Here is a 19,166-nt window from a genome sequence, read left to right on the forward strand (position 1 = left end):
TTGGAACTGAAATTAGAGATAGGAAATGTTTTCTTTCCAGTCCGGCTTTGCACAGGACTAAGAAGAGACTGGAAAATGATCAAATGTTGCAGCTCAAATCGCTGAATGTAGGAGATTATTAAATAAACCTTCTTAGCAAAGTTATGGGGGAAGAGACACCCACATTTGAAAGACCAGCCAGCTGGCGTCAAACTTTGTTCCGACTCTGATTTAATGAACCAAAGATATCTTGTAGGTTCAGAGAAGAGGCTGTGGAAAGAGAGCCTGGGGAGGTAGAGATCTCAGCTTTGTGAGTTCATCTCTAGTTTCTTCCTGTGTAAATTAGGACTAGGCTGTGCAACCTGCAAGGATTAAAGAAACTAGTCCCTGGGCATGCTGGTGTTGTGTCTGACTTGAACCAGAATTAGGTAATTTTAACCTAACATTGTAAACATTTGATCAACTGAACGAGTGATTTCTCCTTTCAAAGCTTTAGGGTGTGTGTGTGTGTGTGTGTGTGTGTGTGTGTGTGTGTGTTTGCACATCCAAGTAACTATTGTGTTGACGATTTCTAGTGTTACTATTGAAACTCCTAATGGCTAGTAAGTTCCTAGGATAATGCATTTTAGGATCCAAGATCTTCCACAAAATCAATTCTCGCTTTACATTTCTATATCTGCTAGATTCCTGCTGAAGATTGCTTTGGTTTAGAAATTTTCTTTTTAAATTTAAATGTTATTGACTAACCACTGGTTTATTGAAACTACATGGGAGGGCCATAGAGATAGTACAGTGGGTAGGGCATTTGCCTTGCATGTAGCGGACCTAGGTTCCATCACCAGCACGTGATAGGTCTCCCAAGCCTGCCAGGATTTATCTCTGAGCACAGAGTCAGGAATAAGCCCTGAGCACCACCAGCTGTGACCCCTAAAACCAATAAAGTAAAATAATATTATGTGGATTTGCAAGTACAAAGTCATGCCTCTACCTATACCTAAGTCACTGCACTCAACACCAAAGTTCTAGCACTGTCTCATTGTTAGATTGGCCTCTTCGACCACCCTCACCTTGCCCATCCCTTCTGCCTCTGATAACCATTGTTTTGGTTTTTTGCAGAATCTAGGAGCTATTTCATTATTTTTGCTCATTTGCTTTGCTCATCCATATTCCATATATGAGTAAAACCCACTGCTAATTATATTTCACTTTTCGGTTTATTTCACTCAACATCAATGCCTCCATTCTATCATGTGACATGCCAAAGTTGCTACCGCATCTTTTGCATAACTTCATCATTTTCCATTGAATATAGCACAGCGGTAGGGCGTTTGCCTTGCACGCAGCCAACATGGCCGACCCGAGTTCGATGCCTCCACCCCTCTTGGAGAGCCCGGCAAGCTACCGAGAGTATCTCGCCCGCATGGCAGAGCCTAGCAAGCTCCCCGTGAGGTATTTGAGATGTCAGACACAGTAACAACAAAGTCTCCAATGGAGACGTTACTGGGCCCGCCCGAGCAAATCGATGATCAACGGGAGGGCCTTTACTTACTTTAGATACACCATAGCACAGAGTATCTTCATCCATTCTCTCCTGGGTGGGTACTCAGCTTGTCTCCATGTCTCTGCACCTAAGTCTTGTGCCATCATCCACAACTGGGTGGAGTGTGCATCTTTTAAAAGTAGCATTATCATATCTTTTCAGTAACTTCTTTGGAATGGTATTGCTGAATCCCATGGTTTCTGCTTTTCAATTTTATGTAAAGAGTGCAGAGTCAGGAGTAAACCCTGAGTAACCCGAGGTATGTCCCCCCCAACCCAAGAATAAGAAAACCAATCAATTTTACATAACTGAAGGCTTCTTTTGAAGAATGCTCTTCTGTTTCAAGACAGAGGAAATGAGCTAGTGAGGTAGAGCGAAGGTTGTGAGATCAGCTTTGCGTATAAGAGACCCTGTAGGATAACACTGTTTTGTCCCTCCGTTTATCGGGTCACACCCATCCCAGGGCACTGAATTTGTATTATAAGTTACTATTGCCTTTCTCCTATCCATATGTCTTTTGAATAGTTTACCTTAAAGCAATGTCCTTTCTATATGGACACAGGAAGACAGTTAATATTATGCTTTGTAACTTGGGAGTTGATTGACTCCAAGTAATATTTACTCCTGGGCATCTGCTTTCTTGACTCAGTTGCCCTTAGTTCCTAGCACCCCAAAAGCAAGGTCCCGACAAGGGACTGAATGGACCCAGGGCAAGTTATGAGCTACCCTGGCATCGAAATGGGCCAGGCCAAAGTGCGACAATACTCAACTATAAGTTGAGGACATGATCATGGACAAATGCTGTCATGATCCAAAAGCAACGACGAGACTAGGAGCCTGCTGGGGCTAGGATGACTAACCTTGGCCTGAGGACTGCAGAATGTACAGTGAGATGTTCTCAGGAAGAACCAAACTAAGTTTATATCTCTTACTGTGCTCATGCAGAATGACATTGCTAGAAATATTAGAAGTAGATTTATTACAACTATTTAAGTAGATTACTAACTGAGGGAAGAACACACCCTTGTTGGGATCCCACCCTTGAGTGGATCTCCTAGTAATCTGGAGTAATCTCTTTAGATGAGATTTTATCCTTGAGTTAATCTCCTGGAGGAGTGGTCTTACCTCTCTTTGTTGATTTGTTAATGTTCAACCCACCTTTGTGTCACCACCTTACGTGATTGCTATATAAACTAAGACTATAGGCCCAGGTGAGAGAGATCCAGAGTCAGAGTCAGAATGAGAGGGACTCAAGCTTGAGAGAGAGAATAGCCATCCTGATCCAGGCCACACACAGGGCTCAAGATCACCGAATGCAGGCGGTGAGACAGAACCATCCAGAGAGCCCGCGAACACACAATCTTCAGCATACTAAGATTTTACAAGACCCAGGTTTGATCCCTGAGCACTAACTGAGAGCTTTTCTTCACTGGCAAGATCCCAGTGTGACAACCAGGTGGTCAGTGGGACTTGCTCCATGCTCCTCTCAGACACAGCCCTCTTGGGACCTGCCAAAGCCACATGCTTTCCTTTGTGAAAGCATGTCAGAGAGATGTCACTGTGGGATCCATCTAAGTGCAGTGAGATTGAGGCACTTGTTTTATAAGATAGCACTGTAGCACTGTCCTCCTGTTGTTCATTGATTTGCTCTAGTGGGTCCACTAATGTTTCCATTGTGAGACTTATTGTTACTGTGTTTGGCATATTGAATATGCCATGGGTAGCTTGCCAGGCTTTGCCATGCAGGCAAGATACTCTCGGTAGCTTGCCGGGCTCTCTTAGAGAGAGGCGGAGGAATTGAACCTGGATGGGTCGAGTCGGCCGCATTCAAGGCAAACGCCCTACCCGCTGTGCTATCGCTCCAGCTGTTTTTTAAGATAAGGCCTATTTTATCCACATTTATGTTCTTTTCTGTTGTCTTTTATTTATCATTACAGCATTCTATATTTATATCATTTATGAATCTAATTCTGTGATAATCACAAGGATTTTCATAAATATTAGCCATGAAAGGGCATGGAGAGATTTGGATCTGCAGGGTTGCCAACTTCTAAGTGGCATCAAGTTTTCACCATTGGACTCAGATTTAGATATAAAAGGCCACGAGAAGGAATCAAAGGGTTTGGAACGGATTTTCTCAAGCTTTGAAAGAACAGGGAAAAAATGTATATTAGGAATAAAATAAGAATCGGTTTTGTCATCCAGAGGTAGGCTCTGCCTCGACTGGCAAGATCATCCATGCCCGTGCCAGCTCAGGTTTGCTCCCCAGCACCCTGCATGGTCCCCCAAGCCCCCCTGCCCCCCGCAGGAGTGATCCCTGAGCACTTCCAAGAATGGTCCCAAACCAAAAAAAAATTAAGAGCAGAAATAGAAACTGATGAATATCAGGGTTTTCCTACTTACATCGATTTTTATTTTTTAAGTTGAAATCATTGGTTTTGGAAGTCTCTCCCGCAAGTTGATCCATGTCATTAATCTTCCCCGTAACACAGTGCTTTTAGTGGCTGTGCAATAATAATTGGACCAAACGCCCTCCTACTGATCTCTTTGAGGATCATCATTCAGAAGAGCTGGTTCATTTCCCAGCATGCTTTGTACGTAGCGTGGAGCCACAGAATCTCAGGGGTGGGCTTTGGGATTCACTGGATGTTCTCTCTCTCAAACACAGAAGAGAGAACGAGGGGGCAGAGAGCATGCGGGGTCTCTCAGTGACATGGCCAGATGGAGAACACGGCCATCGTGGGCCACTCCTACTTTCCTGTCTCAGTCCCGGCTGCTGTCCCTCTTCACCCCTTCTTCACCATCTGACATGGGAAGGCGCTGAGGAATGTGCTGAGGAATGGGGGGGGGGATGCGACTGGCATCAGAGGAAAGGGCGAGGGCAAGGCTGGACACTTGCAGGGGGCAAGGTGTGCATGTGGTGTGTAGTGTGTATGTGGTGAGAGGCATGGGTGGTGTGTGTAAGGTGTGTGGGGAGAGAGTGCACGTGTGTATGTATGTGATACGTAGATGGGGCAGTGAGTGTATGTGGTATGTGAGGGTTAGTGTGTGTGTGTATATATATATGTAATATATGTGGTATGTATGTGAAGTGTATGTGAAGTGTGTGGATGGTATGTATACAAGGTGTGGGGAATGTGGGTTGTGGGGGTGATGGTTATGAGGAGTGAGTGTGGGATTTCAGGGGTCAGAGCAGTTATGGGGTGGGCATGACCGTGTGGAGGGAGTGTAGGACAGAGGATCTGTAAGTATGTGGTGGGGGGGGTGTGGGTTTTGTGTGGTATATGCGTGGGAGATATGTGATGTTTGTGGGACTTAGGGAATGTGAGTGGCATATAGGGAGGGAGAGAATGTGGTGGGTCTGTGTGTATCAGTGTGTGTGTGTGTGAGTGTATGAGAGTATGAGTGTGTGTGTATGAGTGTGTGTATGAGTGTATGAGTGTATGATTTTGTGTGTGTGTGTGTGTGTGTGTGTGAGAGAGAGAGAGAGAGAAACACTGAGCTGGCCACCCAGGTAGAACAGAGGGACTTCTGGGAACCCTCCAGAATACAAGCCTGGTGTGGTGAGGGGAAGGTATGGGACTGTGGAGCAAACTCTGGAACCCCGATTCGAAGTCGAGGTGGGGCATGGAGGTGGGGGCTGCTCTCTGGGAGGAAGAGGAAGAGGAAGTCGGGGCCAGGAGGGAAGGCTCCCGTCCCACTCGGAACAGTGCGTGCTACGGGCTGGGGCACAAGGCCGCCTTGGCTTAGCTGAGCCAGGCCCTCGCAGGAGCTCGGGACAGAGCAGTACGCGGAGTTGGGACAGAGCAGTACGCGGAGTTGGGGGATGGGGGGAAGGGGGTATATCAAGAGGGGGAGGCCTGGAAGCAGCAGGAAACACCAAAAGGCCCTGGAGGAGGGGAGGGGCTGCTGAATGGGGCCCACCTTCCCCAACCCACAGCCCAAGGTCTGGCCCACAGAGGGGGAACAACTCACAGGCAGCTCAGGATGCAGAATGAAGACGAGGGGCCGTGGGGAGGGACACAGACAAGGACACGGAAGGGCCCAGCCTCGGGCTCCAGTCTGGATCTGCAGAGAACTGGAAGGCAGCAGGTCAGCCCCAGTGAGGCCAACTTGTGGGGACCATCCATGCGCTCATCATTCACAGCCTGGACGGCTTCCCAGAGACTCTGTCGCCTTGTTTATACAATGAGGACATGCCCCCGCTCAGGGGTCTCTGGGAAGACTGAGAATGATGGGACAGGCCCAGCACGACAGCTGTCATTACATCACTCCTGGGGACGGCCCTTAAATCATCCCCCGGGTGCCCTCTCTTCCTGCCCACTGTTCTTTCTCGAGGGTTCCAAAGACCCCCAGGGGTTCTTGAGACCATGCAGGATGAGGGGATGCTTCCAGCTCACACAGCCATCACAGACGTCGAGTGAGCAGCCACCCAGGGAGAAGGGGGAGGGCCCCAGCTCAGTCCATTCCCATGTGGCAGGTGACTGGAAGACAGAAGCACCCGAGTAAGCCAGTGCCTTCCTGTGTCCACACCCAGGAATATGTTCCAGTTGTCCAAGCAGCCAGAGTTGTAATGATTCTTAAAGACTCTATCCTTGGCATTCAGCTGCCGTCGCTCCTTACTGTTGATATTCTTCTTGATGCTGGTCTCACCTCCACTGATGAAAACTGCATGCCACACAGTCAGGGCGCCCAGGGTAAGTGCCACAGAACTGCACAGGAACCAGAGATAGACAAGACTCTTGTGAATCACCCTTTCTCGGAAGGACAAGGTGGGTGGTGGGGTCTGCTGATAGGTCTGGTTGGCAACCGCCTGCAGTTTGTTCTTGTCGAGCTGTTTCATTTTCTCGATGGCAGCATATGCCTCCCGGAAAAGGTTCCAACTGCTGTAGCTGCAGTACACACAGCCCTGAGTCATGAGGGCCTTGTCCCCCACAGTCCCCAGGAGACATCATCCTTCAGTGCTCATGGTGTCCCCGCCCTTGTCTTCTCCTGGGTCAATATGCTGGAAACCCTGGGACAATCCCACTGAGCTTCTGAGCACAGAAGCCACAGGAGACAGATACAGGAACTTGGGGTTCCCATCTATCTCCTCCCTTCCCATGGAGAAGAAAGTGGTTTTTCTTTGATGGAGGGTTCATTTTAGACCACACCTGACTGTACAGAGGCTTATTCCTGGCTCTGGGCTCAGAGATGACTCCTGGCAGTGCTCGGGGAAGCGTAGGTGGGGTTGGAGATTGAGCTGAAGTAGGACGCATCCAAGACAAACATCTGCCTTGCACGAAGACACCGCTTCAGAAAGATTTTGGAGGAGCCCAAGTGATAGAACAGTTTGCAGGACACTTGCCTTGCCCACTGGCCACCCAGCTTCATCCCTGATACCACATAGGGTCCTCCAAATGATCCCTGAACATAGCCTGGAATAGTCTCTGAGCCTGCTGGCTATGGTTCAAAAGTTTGTGGGGTTTTTTTTGGGGGGGTTGGATTTTTTTTCTGCTTTTTGGGTCACACCCAGCGATGCTCAGGGGTTACTCCTGGTTCATACACTCAGGAATTACTCCTGGTGGTACTCAGGACCATATGGGATGCTGGGAATCGAACTCGGGTTGGCCGTGTGCAAGGCAAATGCCCTACCCACTATACTATCATTCCAGCCCCGTCCAACTTTTTTAAAAACAATATTTTTTTTGTTTGTGATTTTTGTTTTCCCGGCTTCTGCACAGATGAAGTACAACCAAAACTGTTTCGCTCTTTTCATTTCTTTGCAATCTAGAAAAGAGAAAGCAATCTAATTGAAGCTGTAAATGAACCCCGACAATACAGAATTAGCCTGTTGTTTTCTAAAGGAAAAAAATGGGGTCAGGAAATGAGCTCCTGGGGTGCCCTGGGGAGCTTATTCTGGAACAAGCTAAACAGACAGAATCTACCAAGGTACCTGATCCCAAAGCCCTTGCATTGTTCTCCACAGGGCGCTGGGAGCCCATTTGCTAGACTGGCTGTTTCCTGTAAACGTTCTGCTCCCCTCGGTGCCGCTCTCTCTGCTTTGTGGAGCCCATTTCCTTCTGGGTTAACTGGAAAAAGCGGTTCGCAGATTTCTTTTTCAGTCTGCCTGCACAGTTCTCCCAAACTCTACCTTATATGACATCACTTGCCTTCTCCCGAAACCCATCAAATAACAGAAAATGAATCCCTTCTCTTCCCCAGATGGTCTGAAATTTCCCAGAAATGACTAGCGCAATAGGCAGAAGGAGAGAACCATATGCTTCGACATGATAGCGGGGTTCACAACTGAAGCATTCTTGTAAAGCAGGTTTCAAAGTATCTTTTTTTATTTTTTTTTTCTTTTCTGGACTGCACCCAGTGATGCTGTGCTCAGGGCTTGCTCTTGGGCTCTGTGTTACTGCAAGGCTCAGGGGGACCAGATGGAGGGAGTACAGAGGATGGAACCCGGGTCAGCCCCATGCAAGGCAAATGCTCTACCTGCTGTCTGATCTCTCCAGTTCAGATTTAATATGAGAACTAATACACATGGGGAGATAAGATATACCTTGAAACTCTTTTAAACCATTTAAAGAAAATTAACTCCCAGGCTGGAGCGAGAGCACAGCGGGTAGGGTATTTGCCTTGCACGTGGCCGACCCGGGTTCAATTCCCAGCATCCCATATGGTCCTCCGAGCACCATCAGGAGTAATTACTGAGTGCATGAGCCAGGAGCAACCCCCGAGCATCACAGGGTATGACTCAAAAGAAAAAAAAATTAACTCTCTTTTCCATCAGTTCACTGAGAAAGGACCCCTCTTGACCAACTCCCTTCCTTGGGCCTACTGACTTTACTTCTTTCCCCTTTCCTTCCCTTAGCTTCTACTATTGTGGTGCCCTCACATCTGGTTGCTCTCACACTCAACTCGACCCTGGTACTTTCCGGGGGTTCACACACCTTCACTACAGTGCTTGTGCACACCTGGTTGTGTGCTGACAGTCACACTTCCGGTTGTGGCCCCAAACTAGTGGGACTGGACTTAAGCCCATGTTGATGGCACCAGGAATCAAACTCGCGGCTTCATGTTCACAAGGAAGATGATTATCGCCACCGAGCCCCATGGTTCTGAGGAATAACATTGACTTTTCCTTCCAGAAGGAAACACTGCAACATAATCTGACACTGTGGTTGAGTGACTCTACCTTCAGTGTTGAGAGTAGATGGTCAGGAACAAGAGCTAAGAGCAGGAACTGGAGGAAACACAGGCTATGACCAAGCTCACCACGTGGATATTAACCATTCCCCATTCAAGTAGCCACGGCTCGCCTGATCACTTGTAATTCCAAACATCTATTTGCAGATTCTACTGATGGAGACCATGATTTCAACTCACTCTTAGGGTTTAAAATAAAGACTATTAAGAACTACAATGATCAGTTAAGTGAGAGGCAGTGCAGAACTCCTGTTTTTATTCTATTTTTCAGCATTGAGTAGAGAGCTTATCTCCTGTTGCAATCTTTTCTCTCCAACTCAAAGGCATTATTGACCTTTGATCCTATGCCTTTGGCATGATCTTTTTTAATAACATTGTGTTTGCATTCCAATCAAAATCAAGGTGGACTCCATTGTTCCTGATTCTCAGCTCTCAAGGTTACTTTTGCGGTTCTAGGTTGAGTACCAAAAACTCAGGATGCCTATAACCAATTGGAATATCTCTAACAGAATCATTTCAGTCTGAAACAGAATTTACCAGAGAGCTATAAAAATGGAGCTGTTGAGGCAGACTGTTAGGAAGTGATTAATACTTCTAAGAGGCAATCATTTTCTTCTGTCTTCACACTCAACTCAGTTTTTGACCTGGAATCACTCCCATAACCAGTGTCATTGGCTTTGCCTGATATAAATGTCTTCTTGAGAAAGGAAAGTTTTGAGAAGGTTAAGGTGTGGGCTTAAATTTCCTTAGGGAATCGTGTGTGTGTGTGTGTGTGTGTATGTGTGTGTGTGTGTGTGTGTGTGTGTGTGTGTGTGTGCGCGCGTGCGCATATGCGCACCCAGGAGTGAGAATTTCTGAACAAGTTAGTGATGAAACATTCTGTTAGTTCAGTGATGTAGTAAATGATTTATATTGCTATTTCAATGAACCAAGAGTTGATAGATGTTCGTGGAAATTGGGCCTTATATCAAAACATCATTTTTCAATGCAATAAGGAGTTAAGGGAAAAAAGACAAGTTTTTCTAAATTTGTCTGCTTACTTCCACTAAGGACTTATTAATAAGGACTTTATAAAATGCTTAATTCAAATATAAAGCTTTCCCCCCCAAGCAGTCATTTTTTCCTTACCCTCCCATTAAAAATCTTTACATGTATGATGCTCTCTTAGGAATTATAAGTCAAAGAACTGTCATCATCAATTAATGATTGAATTTTATGAGGCATAATCCTCATAGCAGACACTATAACATAGAGTAAATGAATAAAAAAGTAAATGCACCAGAATAATTACCAAATCTATAATATTTCTAATAGAAAGGCAAGAAAAATTTATAAGAAAAATGTGTAAGGCAAAGGAGATTTCTTCTAAAAATACTATGTAAGGCATAATAAACACAATGATAAAATTCAGCTACCTATTTAATCATGCCTCTATGATTAAAAAAATCAAAATCAAAAGTAAAAAAATAATCAAAAATCTTTTCATAATGGTTGGAGAGATGATCCAAGAGCTAAAGTGATTGCCTGGCACATGGCTTACTTGGGTTAGATTCCTGAGCCCTGCCAGGAATCAGTGTGATCAGTGTGATCCCACCTGAGCATCAGTGTGATCCCACCCCTCCAACAGATAAAGTAACGAAACTGCTGCTACTCGGGTGGCTTTTCAGTGATTCAGCTGTGTGATTCTGTGCATCTGATCTTACTTTAAAGAATCACATCTCAACCTGTTAGGGCACGGTTAGAGATCTCCCTTTAACAACAAAGAGACTCCAGAGACTGCAAACAGCAAGCAGGGTTTATTGTAAGATTGCCTAGGCAGGGTTGAGCCACTTACGCAGACACACAGGTCCAGCAGGTTGGGCAAGACCCTGAGCTTCTCCAAAGGAGCTCTTATATAGGCCTTCACCAGCTGTTACAGCAGAGCCCGCACATTTCATAGCCAATAGATTTGTAACAACACATACTTTCCTAACCAGTCCATTAAAAAGTACATCACTCCTTAGCCTATAGTTCAAAGATCAACATTTGCGTCAGTGCTTAGGAACGTCCTGGTTTTTAGGGCACTCCTGGGTCTTGTGACATGGGTCTTGTGAGAAACATCTGGTTATCTGGTCTGACCCCCCCCTTCTCGTGACTTGCAACTCGGGGCACCTGTATCCGAATTCCTTGCTCAGGGGCAGAAAAACCAGTTATTTTGCAATGCAGGTCCCTGTAAAGAGGATCTGAAAAGGCTATCTAGACCTGTTCCTCGCAAACCATCTCTGCCAAGAGGGTTGTAAGACTAAGCTGACTCAATAGATGGTTAAATGTGATGATCTTTATAGAGGCTGGAATTCAATCAGGTTTCTTTATGGAATATTTTAACCACTTTATGTGTCTAATAAAAGATTGACGGAAAGCAAGATCAGGACTCACCTAAGTGCCCATTAGCTACCATGAACAATCCTTATCCACACTTGGAAATCTGACAAGGGCACCCAAAGGGGTCAAGCCTTGAGATTATGGCTAAACTTGTCCTATTATACTTATATGAAAGCTTTATGAATGACTTGACAAATGATGTTAAACTGTAGTTTTCTTAACTGACTGTCATTACAAAGCTTAACACCCCATCGAAGAAGACAATAAGATAATCAACAATGGAAAAGGCCCAGTGTCCTGGATTTAATTAAAGATTACTAACACCCCCCTCCCCCCACCCCAGGAAGCAAGAAAATGTAGCTCATAATCACCAGGAAAAAATAAGGTGAAGCAAGCAGCCAGAAGTGACAAGAAAGACAAAATGAGCTGACAAGACACAAAAACTGCTATTGCAAATATAACACATGTATTTTTAAAGGAAAATATAAACATAATGTGGGGGAAATGAGAAATAAGAGAAGACCCAAATGAAACTTCCAAAACTCCCATGAATAATTTACTGCATGAAATTAAGGGAAAATTAGATATAGCAGGTAGGAAAATAAGACATGAGATGCAATTATAGCACACAGCACCATGAATCGGGCCTGAAATTTTTCTACTATAAATATCTTGTAGCAAGCACAAGTACAATGTTTAAATTTATTTGTAGACTACAAATATTCAAAACATCTTCCTTTATATAACCTTTTTCTTATAGATCATTTTTTTGGATACATTAGGTTGGCATAGTATATGTTTATGTACATGTTATTTTTTTTTCCTTTATTTTATTTTATTTTTTTTTTAAAGTTGTAGATTTACAATTTTTTTGTGCTTTGGTTTCAATTATACAATGATCAGATACCCATCCCTCCACCAGTGCCCATTTTCCACCACCATGGATAATATCCCTCCCACCCCCATCCCCCCATCCCCCATTTTCCACCACCATGGATAATATCCCTCCCACCCCCATCCCCCCATCCCCCCTGTCTCTGTGGCAGGGCAATCCCCTGTGTTCTCTCTCTCCTTTTGGGTGTTGTGGTCTGCAAAAGAGGCATTGAGTGGCAAACAAGTACATGTTATTTCTTAGATGTTTAGTTTCCTCTCCAGAATTTGTCTAAAAATAAATACCTGATAACCTTTCAGTGTCTGTATTGCAAATCATAAGATCCAACAGGAGGTGGAGGATGAGAGAGAGAAAGAGAGAGAGAGAGAGAGAAAGAGAGAGAGAGGTGCCTGCCATAGAGGCGGGGGGGGGGGGCAGAGAGAGAGAGAGGGAAACTGAGGACATGGGTGGCAGGAAATATACACTGGTGAAGGGACTAATGATGGAGCATTATATGACTGAAACCCAATCATAAGCAACTTTGTAATTGTGTATCTCATTGTAATTCAACTTTAAAAAAGTTGCCCAAAAGTAGAGAGAGAGAGAGAGTAAGAAGGAAATTGTCTGCCATAGAGGCAGGGAGTGGGATCGGGTGGGGTTGGTGGGAGACATACTGGGGACATTGGTGGTGGAAAATGTGCACTGGTGGAGGCAATGGCATTCGATCGTTTTATGACTGAAACTCAATCACGAAAGCTTTGAAACTGCATCCCACCATGATTCAATAAAAATAAATAGCACTGCAGCACTGTCCTCACTGCTCATCAATTGCTCATCAATTTGCTCAAGTGGGCACCAGTAACATCTCCATTGTGAGACTTGTTACTGTTTCTGGCATATCGAATATGTCACAGGGAGTTTGCCAGGCTTCTGCCGTGTAGACGAGATACTCTCGGTAGCTTGCTGGGCTCTTCAAGAGGGGTGGAGGAATCGAACCCAGGTCGGCTGCATGCAAGGCAAATGCCCTACTGTGCTTTCGCTCCAGCCCAAAAATAAATCAGAAAATAAATTTTAAAAAATAATAATTTTTAAGTCAGCTTAAAGCCATGGGAAAAAATAAATATTAAATAGAAAAAAAAGGATTTAGATAGGTGGTACATATCTTCTCTGTGCCCCCGGCTTTCTGTCTCTGGCAGCCCTCCCGGGCCTCACTCAGGCACCCAGGGGTACTTCACCAAGCAATCTAATTGCACGTTGAGTCGAATTAAATTAAATCTTGCCCCAACTGGGAGATGATGCTCTCTCTTCCAATAATACATTTTTTATTTGATGTGATGAATCTATTTGCAGTGCAGGCAAAGTTCATTATTGGGGGTGAACCCTCTGACAGATCATCCTTAAACTAAAGAAGGAAAAAGAGCAGCTACTGAGGGAAGGGCTGCCTTTGTAGAGTCCTGAATTTCTGGAACCTTCCCGTGTCCACATCAGGTGCCACTATGAGAGCGAGGTCTCCTGTACCGGTCACTCTGCTCTGGTCTCGGGCACTGACTTCGGTCAACAATGCATCAGCTGTGGTGACCTGAGTTCTCTAGCCTTGCAACATCTTTGAGTTTCCTAGGAACCCTCTCTCCATCAGTGATTGTGCCCAGGCTAGACCACTGATAGAGAAGGATCATGTGGATGTGACCCAAGTACTCTGGACCAGCATGCAGCCAGCAAGCCCATCTGTATCTCTGAGGACCGTGGGGATGAGTAGAGCCACCCACTGATCTATCATGCTGAAGTAGACAACGCTACGATCAGACAAGCATGGCACAAATCCGCAGAACCATCAGGGTAACCCATCGACTCATAATCCATCAGAGATGCTGATCTTTTGGCAATAGACAGCTGATACATAATGGGTAGCACTGTAGCACTGTCCTCCTGTTGTTCATCGATTTTCTCGAGCGGGCACCAGTAACGTCTCCATTGTGATATTTGTTGTTACTGTTTTGGGCATATCAAATACCTCCCGGGTAGCTTGCCAGGCTCTGCCATGTGGGCGGGATGCTCTTGGTAGCTTGCTGGGCTCTCCCAGAGGGGCAGAGGAATCAAACCTGGGTCAGCCACACGCAAGGCAAACGCCCTCCCTACTATGCTACATAATGGGTATTATTATTAAAAGTGTTCCGGGGAAACTGTCTTAAACATGACAGATTAGATCTCAAGTTTTCTCAACAACTTGAAGGGAGAGAAGAGATCATCACAGTTAGAATGAATCTTTGCAATTATTTGCTTTGCAATTACATTTAATAGTGTTAACAAATGATGCTTGGAAATTATCTAGTGTTTTGCTGCCTGCTGGCTATTTGCAGAAAGTTTGACGCCATCTTCCTGACATCCTGGGATCAATGTGACTGACAGGAGAGAAGGCCTCAAAAGCTCCCAAGATTAGGCCTGAAAACTTGGCATCTGGCGTCACACCACTTTCTCTACCAAGAGTTTCTTTGTTTGTTTGTTTTTTTTGTCGAAGCACCAACTCTGAGAAGTGCTTCCTTCGTTGGATTGTGTTACTACGACAACAGTCCCACACGGCTCTTTAGCTCAAGTTCATTCTTTCAATTAGCAGACTGAGATTTCTCCTCGTCCTCCCAAATCTCTTCCCCTAGGAAAATTTTCCAAACATCTCTGGCTCTTCTCTTGCCTTGGGGTATTTGCATGGTGCCAGGAGGAAATTTGTTAATTAGAATATCTTAGTGTTCCGCAATGCTTTTGTAATTTTGAGCATCTTTGTAGAGAGGATTTTTCCCCTAAGAGGTATCCCCCCCCCCACCCACCCACACACACCTCCCAAAGGGATAATCTGGTTTCAGCCTGCACAGAAACTCTCACTTCTGCACCAAGGGAATTAGTGAGCCTCTGAGAGGAAGTCGGCAGTCACGAGGGCTTGATGGAATCCTACCCAACTGCCTTCTCCCTTAACCTCCTGCAGCTTCTATTAATTTGTCCATCACTTCTTTATCACCAGATGCAACGGTGATGTAATAAGACAACATACTAAGATGAGCTATCAGGAGACCTTGATGAGTAAGACCTTGTCTCCCAGGGTTTCGAATCTAAATGACAGCAGACTATCCCTACGGGGAAGCAGTGTACAAGAAAATTAATTTACCCATCTGGATTTCTTCCCTCTCTAGATTAGGTGTATTCTTACCGTTGTCGTCTCTGAACTTTGTGAGATTATAGTGGGAGAATTCGAGTCCATGTTTGCAGTAGCTACTTTGAGGTCTGTGTCCCAGAAAGCCTGCACTAATCTGGAGGATTTGCAGGTTTACAGGGCCTGGAAGCAGACAGTTGTTGCTCTTATGTCAGTAGTTCCCATGAAGGGTTCTTGACTCCTTTCTCAGAGTGAAAGTGTGGCTGCTGTGATGCCAGCTTTTACACCTGTTCACAGCACATCCGGGAAACAGCTGGATGAAATGATTACCTAGACCAGCAAAGCTCTGGGGGGTTCCCAAACCTCCCGATTCCACTCAAGACCTCAGTAAGGTCTTTCGGATCAGATTATCATGGATCATGATCGGCCATAAGGAAGGTTGCAAATGTGGGACTCACTTTTCCTTCCTCAAAAGAGAAGTGGGTCTGAAGTAGGAGCCAGATGCACCCATTGGGAGCATTTGCCACGTTGACCACAAACCCTGATGTCACACTGGGACTGAGGGAGCAATCGGATCCCTATCTGTTTCTTTGTGTTCTCCTGAAATTCTAGACACAAAAGGATTTTCTCGATGAAGTGTGAGCTGATGCAGCCAGTCAGGAAATTAGACTTTCTCTGAACCTGGTCCATTTAAGATCAGCCATCAATTTCCTGGAAGTGAACATAAACGTTCAAAGAATGTTAAGTAAATAGACAACTCTACCGAGGTTGTATCAGAAAATGCCCTTTACAAGATGAACAATAGAGAGAGAGAGAAAGGATTTGGGAAGTTCAGATGAAGACCCAGGAAGACTTAAGGTGAAGTTGGGATGCTGGGAAAGTCTTTAAGAGACCTTTGAATTTCACGTGTTTCTTTAGCACCTCTTCCAAGTTAGAGTTCTTTTGTATTATGCAGATAGACTCATTCAAATTATGATAGACTCATAATTTCTCTAGCTTGGTTACTTTCACAATCAAGGCTTACTTTCCACTTAAGGACCAGGGTGGATGGGGCTTGCATCTGCAATGGACGGTGACTCTCTCATGTGGAAATGTTGACATGAGTCCCTAAACAATTTGGGGGAGAAGCTAGGAGTTGTGTGCACTGCCTCTTGGTTGCCCTGAGCTCTGTGGCCAGAGGTTATCCATCTCTCTTGGAACCTGCTGTCCCGATATGTTTCAGAGGCTGGTAGGGACTGAAAATATGCAAGAATGTCTCTAATAGTGAGAGTATAGCTGAATACTGTTATGCCTTTTCAGTACCAGTGTATAAATTATGATTAAGTTGGCTTCAGCTTATGATTCAGCCTCTCCTTTACAATGAGGCAAGTGGGTCCAAGATGTCAAGAATCCAATCTTAGCCATGGCTGGTCAACTGAAGTTCACAGAAGAAATGAACAGTTCAAATGGAGGGAAAACACACAGTCAGGCAGAGAGTCGTTATTTCCTGGCCTGGTTTCACCAGAACCAGGAGAAACTCAGAAATTCCTGAGTCTATTCTTATCCTGTTTTCTTTTGGGGGCTGGTGGGGGGCAGACATTTGGGTTCAGGAATACAGTGGCATCTGCTGCAGCAAATGGATATTTTCAACTTCATGTGATTGGCTTCAGAGTTTTATTTGCAATGAACTTGAAAATGGGTGGTGCTTTCAGAGTTGTATGAGAGAAAAAAAGTATCATACTATAAAGTAATAAAATATGAGATTAATACCCAAGAATAGCTGAGATCAACACCAGGAGGATTACTCCATAGCTTAGAGGCCAGCCGGGCATTTTAGGGGAAAGGGCAGCTCAGATAGAGAAGAGAGCACCATATAAAGGGTGTTTGGAGGATCCTCCCAGGAGGGGAGATGCATGTTGAAAGTAGACTATGGACTGAACATGTTTGCCACTCAATGCCTCTTTTGCAGACCACAACACCCAAAAGGAGAGAGAGAACAAAAGGGAATGCCCTGCCACAGAGGCAGGGTGGGAGGGGGGGATAGGGGGGATATTATCCATGGTGGTGGAAAATGGGCACTGGTGGAGGGATAGGTATTTGATCATTGTATGACCGAAACCCAAGCACAAAGATTTGTAAATCTACAACTGTACCTCATGGTGCTTCACTAATAAAAAATAAATAAATAAATATTAAAAAAAAGAAGTATCATACTTGGCTAGTTTATGAAATAGTATGGGAGCACACACTTTATTTAAACCAACACCAGAGATATGCATAAATAGTTCTTTTGTGTGGTACCTGAGCTTGATAAAAATTGAAGATAAGCCTCTCAAACTATTAGAATATAATTCAAGACCACCCCAAAGCTCCAGTCTGTAAATCCTGCTTAGATGAGATCATCTAAGGTAACAGGCTATGCCATGTGTAAAACAAGCTCTGAGGTTAGAAACTGTGTTTAAATGCTAGACTCGCCACTTATGAATGATGGAAACTTGAGCAAGTTTTCTAATTTCTCTGGACAGGAATTTTCTCATTCTTAAAATTGCTATTATCAGCTGAGTCTCTCGGTCTCTCTCTGTTTCTGTCTCTATTTCTCTCTCCCTCTTTGTCTATCTGTCTGCCTCTCTCTCTCTCTCCTCTCTTTCATTTAAATGAGATAACACAAGTTTTGGCTGTTCAATGTGAGTGCCACATCCATGGGTGCTGAAGTCTGGATAATTATTATTGTTCCAGTGTTACAGGTTCCCGAGAGGAATAAAGCAGCCCCACGAGGAATTGTTACCAGCACCTTCCAACGCCGGAAAATGTTCCCACGCCCCCAAAACACATCATCTTGATTTGCCCCGACTGAATCAATTCGACTGAAATTGAAGTAGAGACCGGCAGTTTTCTAAGGTACATAATTAAAGGAGTGGGTGAAGTTAGATAATTAGCTTGCAACATTCATAAGCAATAATCATTACAGGAGCAGAACTATTAGCCCTAGGAATTACACGAAGCCCATTATAGTCCTTTTGATATTTCTGCATGCTGATTTTCAAATCAGATCTCTAGAACATTTTAAACAATGTTCTGTGGAATAAAGTGTTGGTCATCAAAGACTTTCATCTCACTCCTTCCATAAATTTTGCTTTGACCACTTTTTCCTTCTGGGGGGTTCCTGGAATTGGGAGAAGAAAAAGCTATAAAGCCAAAGCAGGGTTCAAAGAACTGATTCTTGGTAGTGGTTTATTGGGGCCTTTTCTGGTTTGTTTTTCAGCTGGAAGCATTCTTTTTTCTATATATCTACCTTATGGAGCTACTAAGAGACTGAATTGCACCTCGGTATATAAATATTTATAGCTGAATGTGCAGAACACTGCAATAATAAAATGTAGGAACATTCTTTAAAACATCGATGACTTAATTTGGTGTTGGCAATTAGGATTTTCAAAACACAGAAGCTATGAATATATGAGTGCCTAAATTGATCTCCAACGAACCATCTTTCATAAACATATGCATCTTTTACACTTTGTAAACACCAAAGGCCTTGAAAAGCAATTGCTCAACAAATAATTTTTAATGCCATTTTCTCATTAAAACAGCCCAAAGACATAAGGTAATTGTCAACTAATGAATTTCTTCCCCAGGTTAGAATTTTAAACAAAACGTTACATGTCAGAAATTTTGCTTATGACACTGAAATGCAGATCATTTTTATGCATAAGTACAGCCTTCAAAAAAGTAATTGGTGCTAAATGTAGCAAATGCCTTGCATTATTCCCAACCTAATTTTCAAATTTGATTTTCCAACGTAAAACTCAAGGCGAAACAATAACCAATCATGCAGCTAATTGCTATGGAATGCAAAGGCATCTTTCCACCAATTTATTTTGTAATACGGTTTGGTTTTATTTACCTCAGATGCATGAAAGGCGTTATAACTTGTTTATGCTTGTGAAAATTAGCAGTAAACAGGCCCTAAATTTGTAAACTGTGGAGTCAGACCTTTATTTATTTATTTTTTGGAGTGTTTACAAATGATCTCTTTTCCCCTCTTTTAAAACAGCAAATAAATGCTTGCTGGCAATTGAAAGAGGTCATATCTAACTTAATGG

The 19,166-nt window shown here is 44.2% G+C and overlaps 1 protein-coding gene across 1 annotated transcript; it reads right to left on the reverse strand.

Annotated features, from left to right (window-relative positions):
* Nucleotides 1-5,881: 5,881 nt before the first annotated feature.
* LOC130016752 (palmitoyltransferase ZDHHC16-like) lies at nt 5,882-6,437 on the reverse strand. Its single transcript, XM_056107478.1, has one exon. The coding sequence runs from the start codon at nt 6,435-6,437 to the stop codon at nt 5,916-5,918; it is 522 nt and encodes a 173-aa protein (XP_055963453.1). The 3' UTR covers nt 5,882-5,915.
* Between the last annotated feature and the right edge of the window lie 12,729 nt (nt 6,438-19,166).

This window comes from Sorex fumeus, unplaced genomic scaffold, assembly GCF_029834395.1.
Source record: "Sorex fumeus unplaced genomic scaffold, SorFum_2.1 ptg000166l, whole genome shotgun sequence".
NCBI lineage: Eukaryota > Metazoa > Chordata > Mammalia > Eulipotyphla > Soricidae > Sorex > Sorex fumeus.

Bases quoted from the DNA above. Each gene is read 5' to 3' on its own strand.
- LOC130016752 (XM_056107478.1), bottom strand. From the start codon at position 6,437: ATGACTCAGGGCTGTGTGTACTGCAGCTACAGCAGTTGGAACCTTTTC.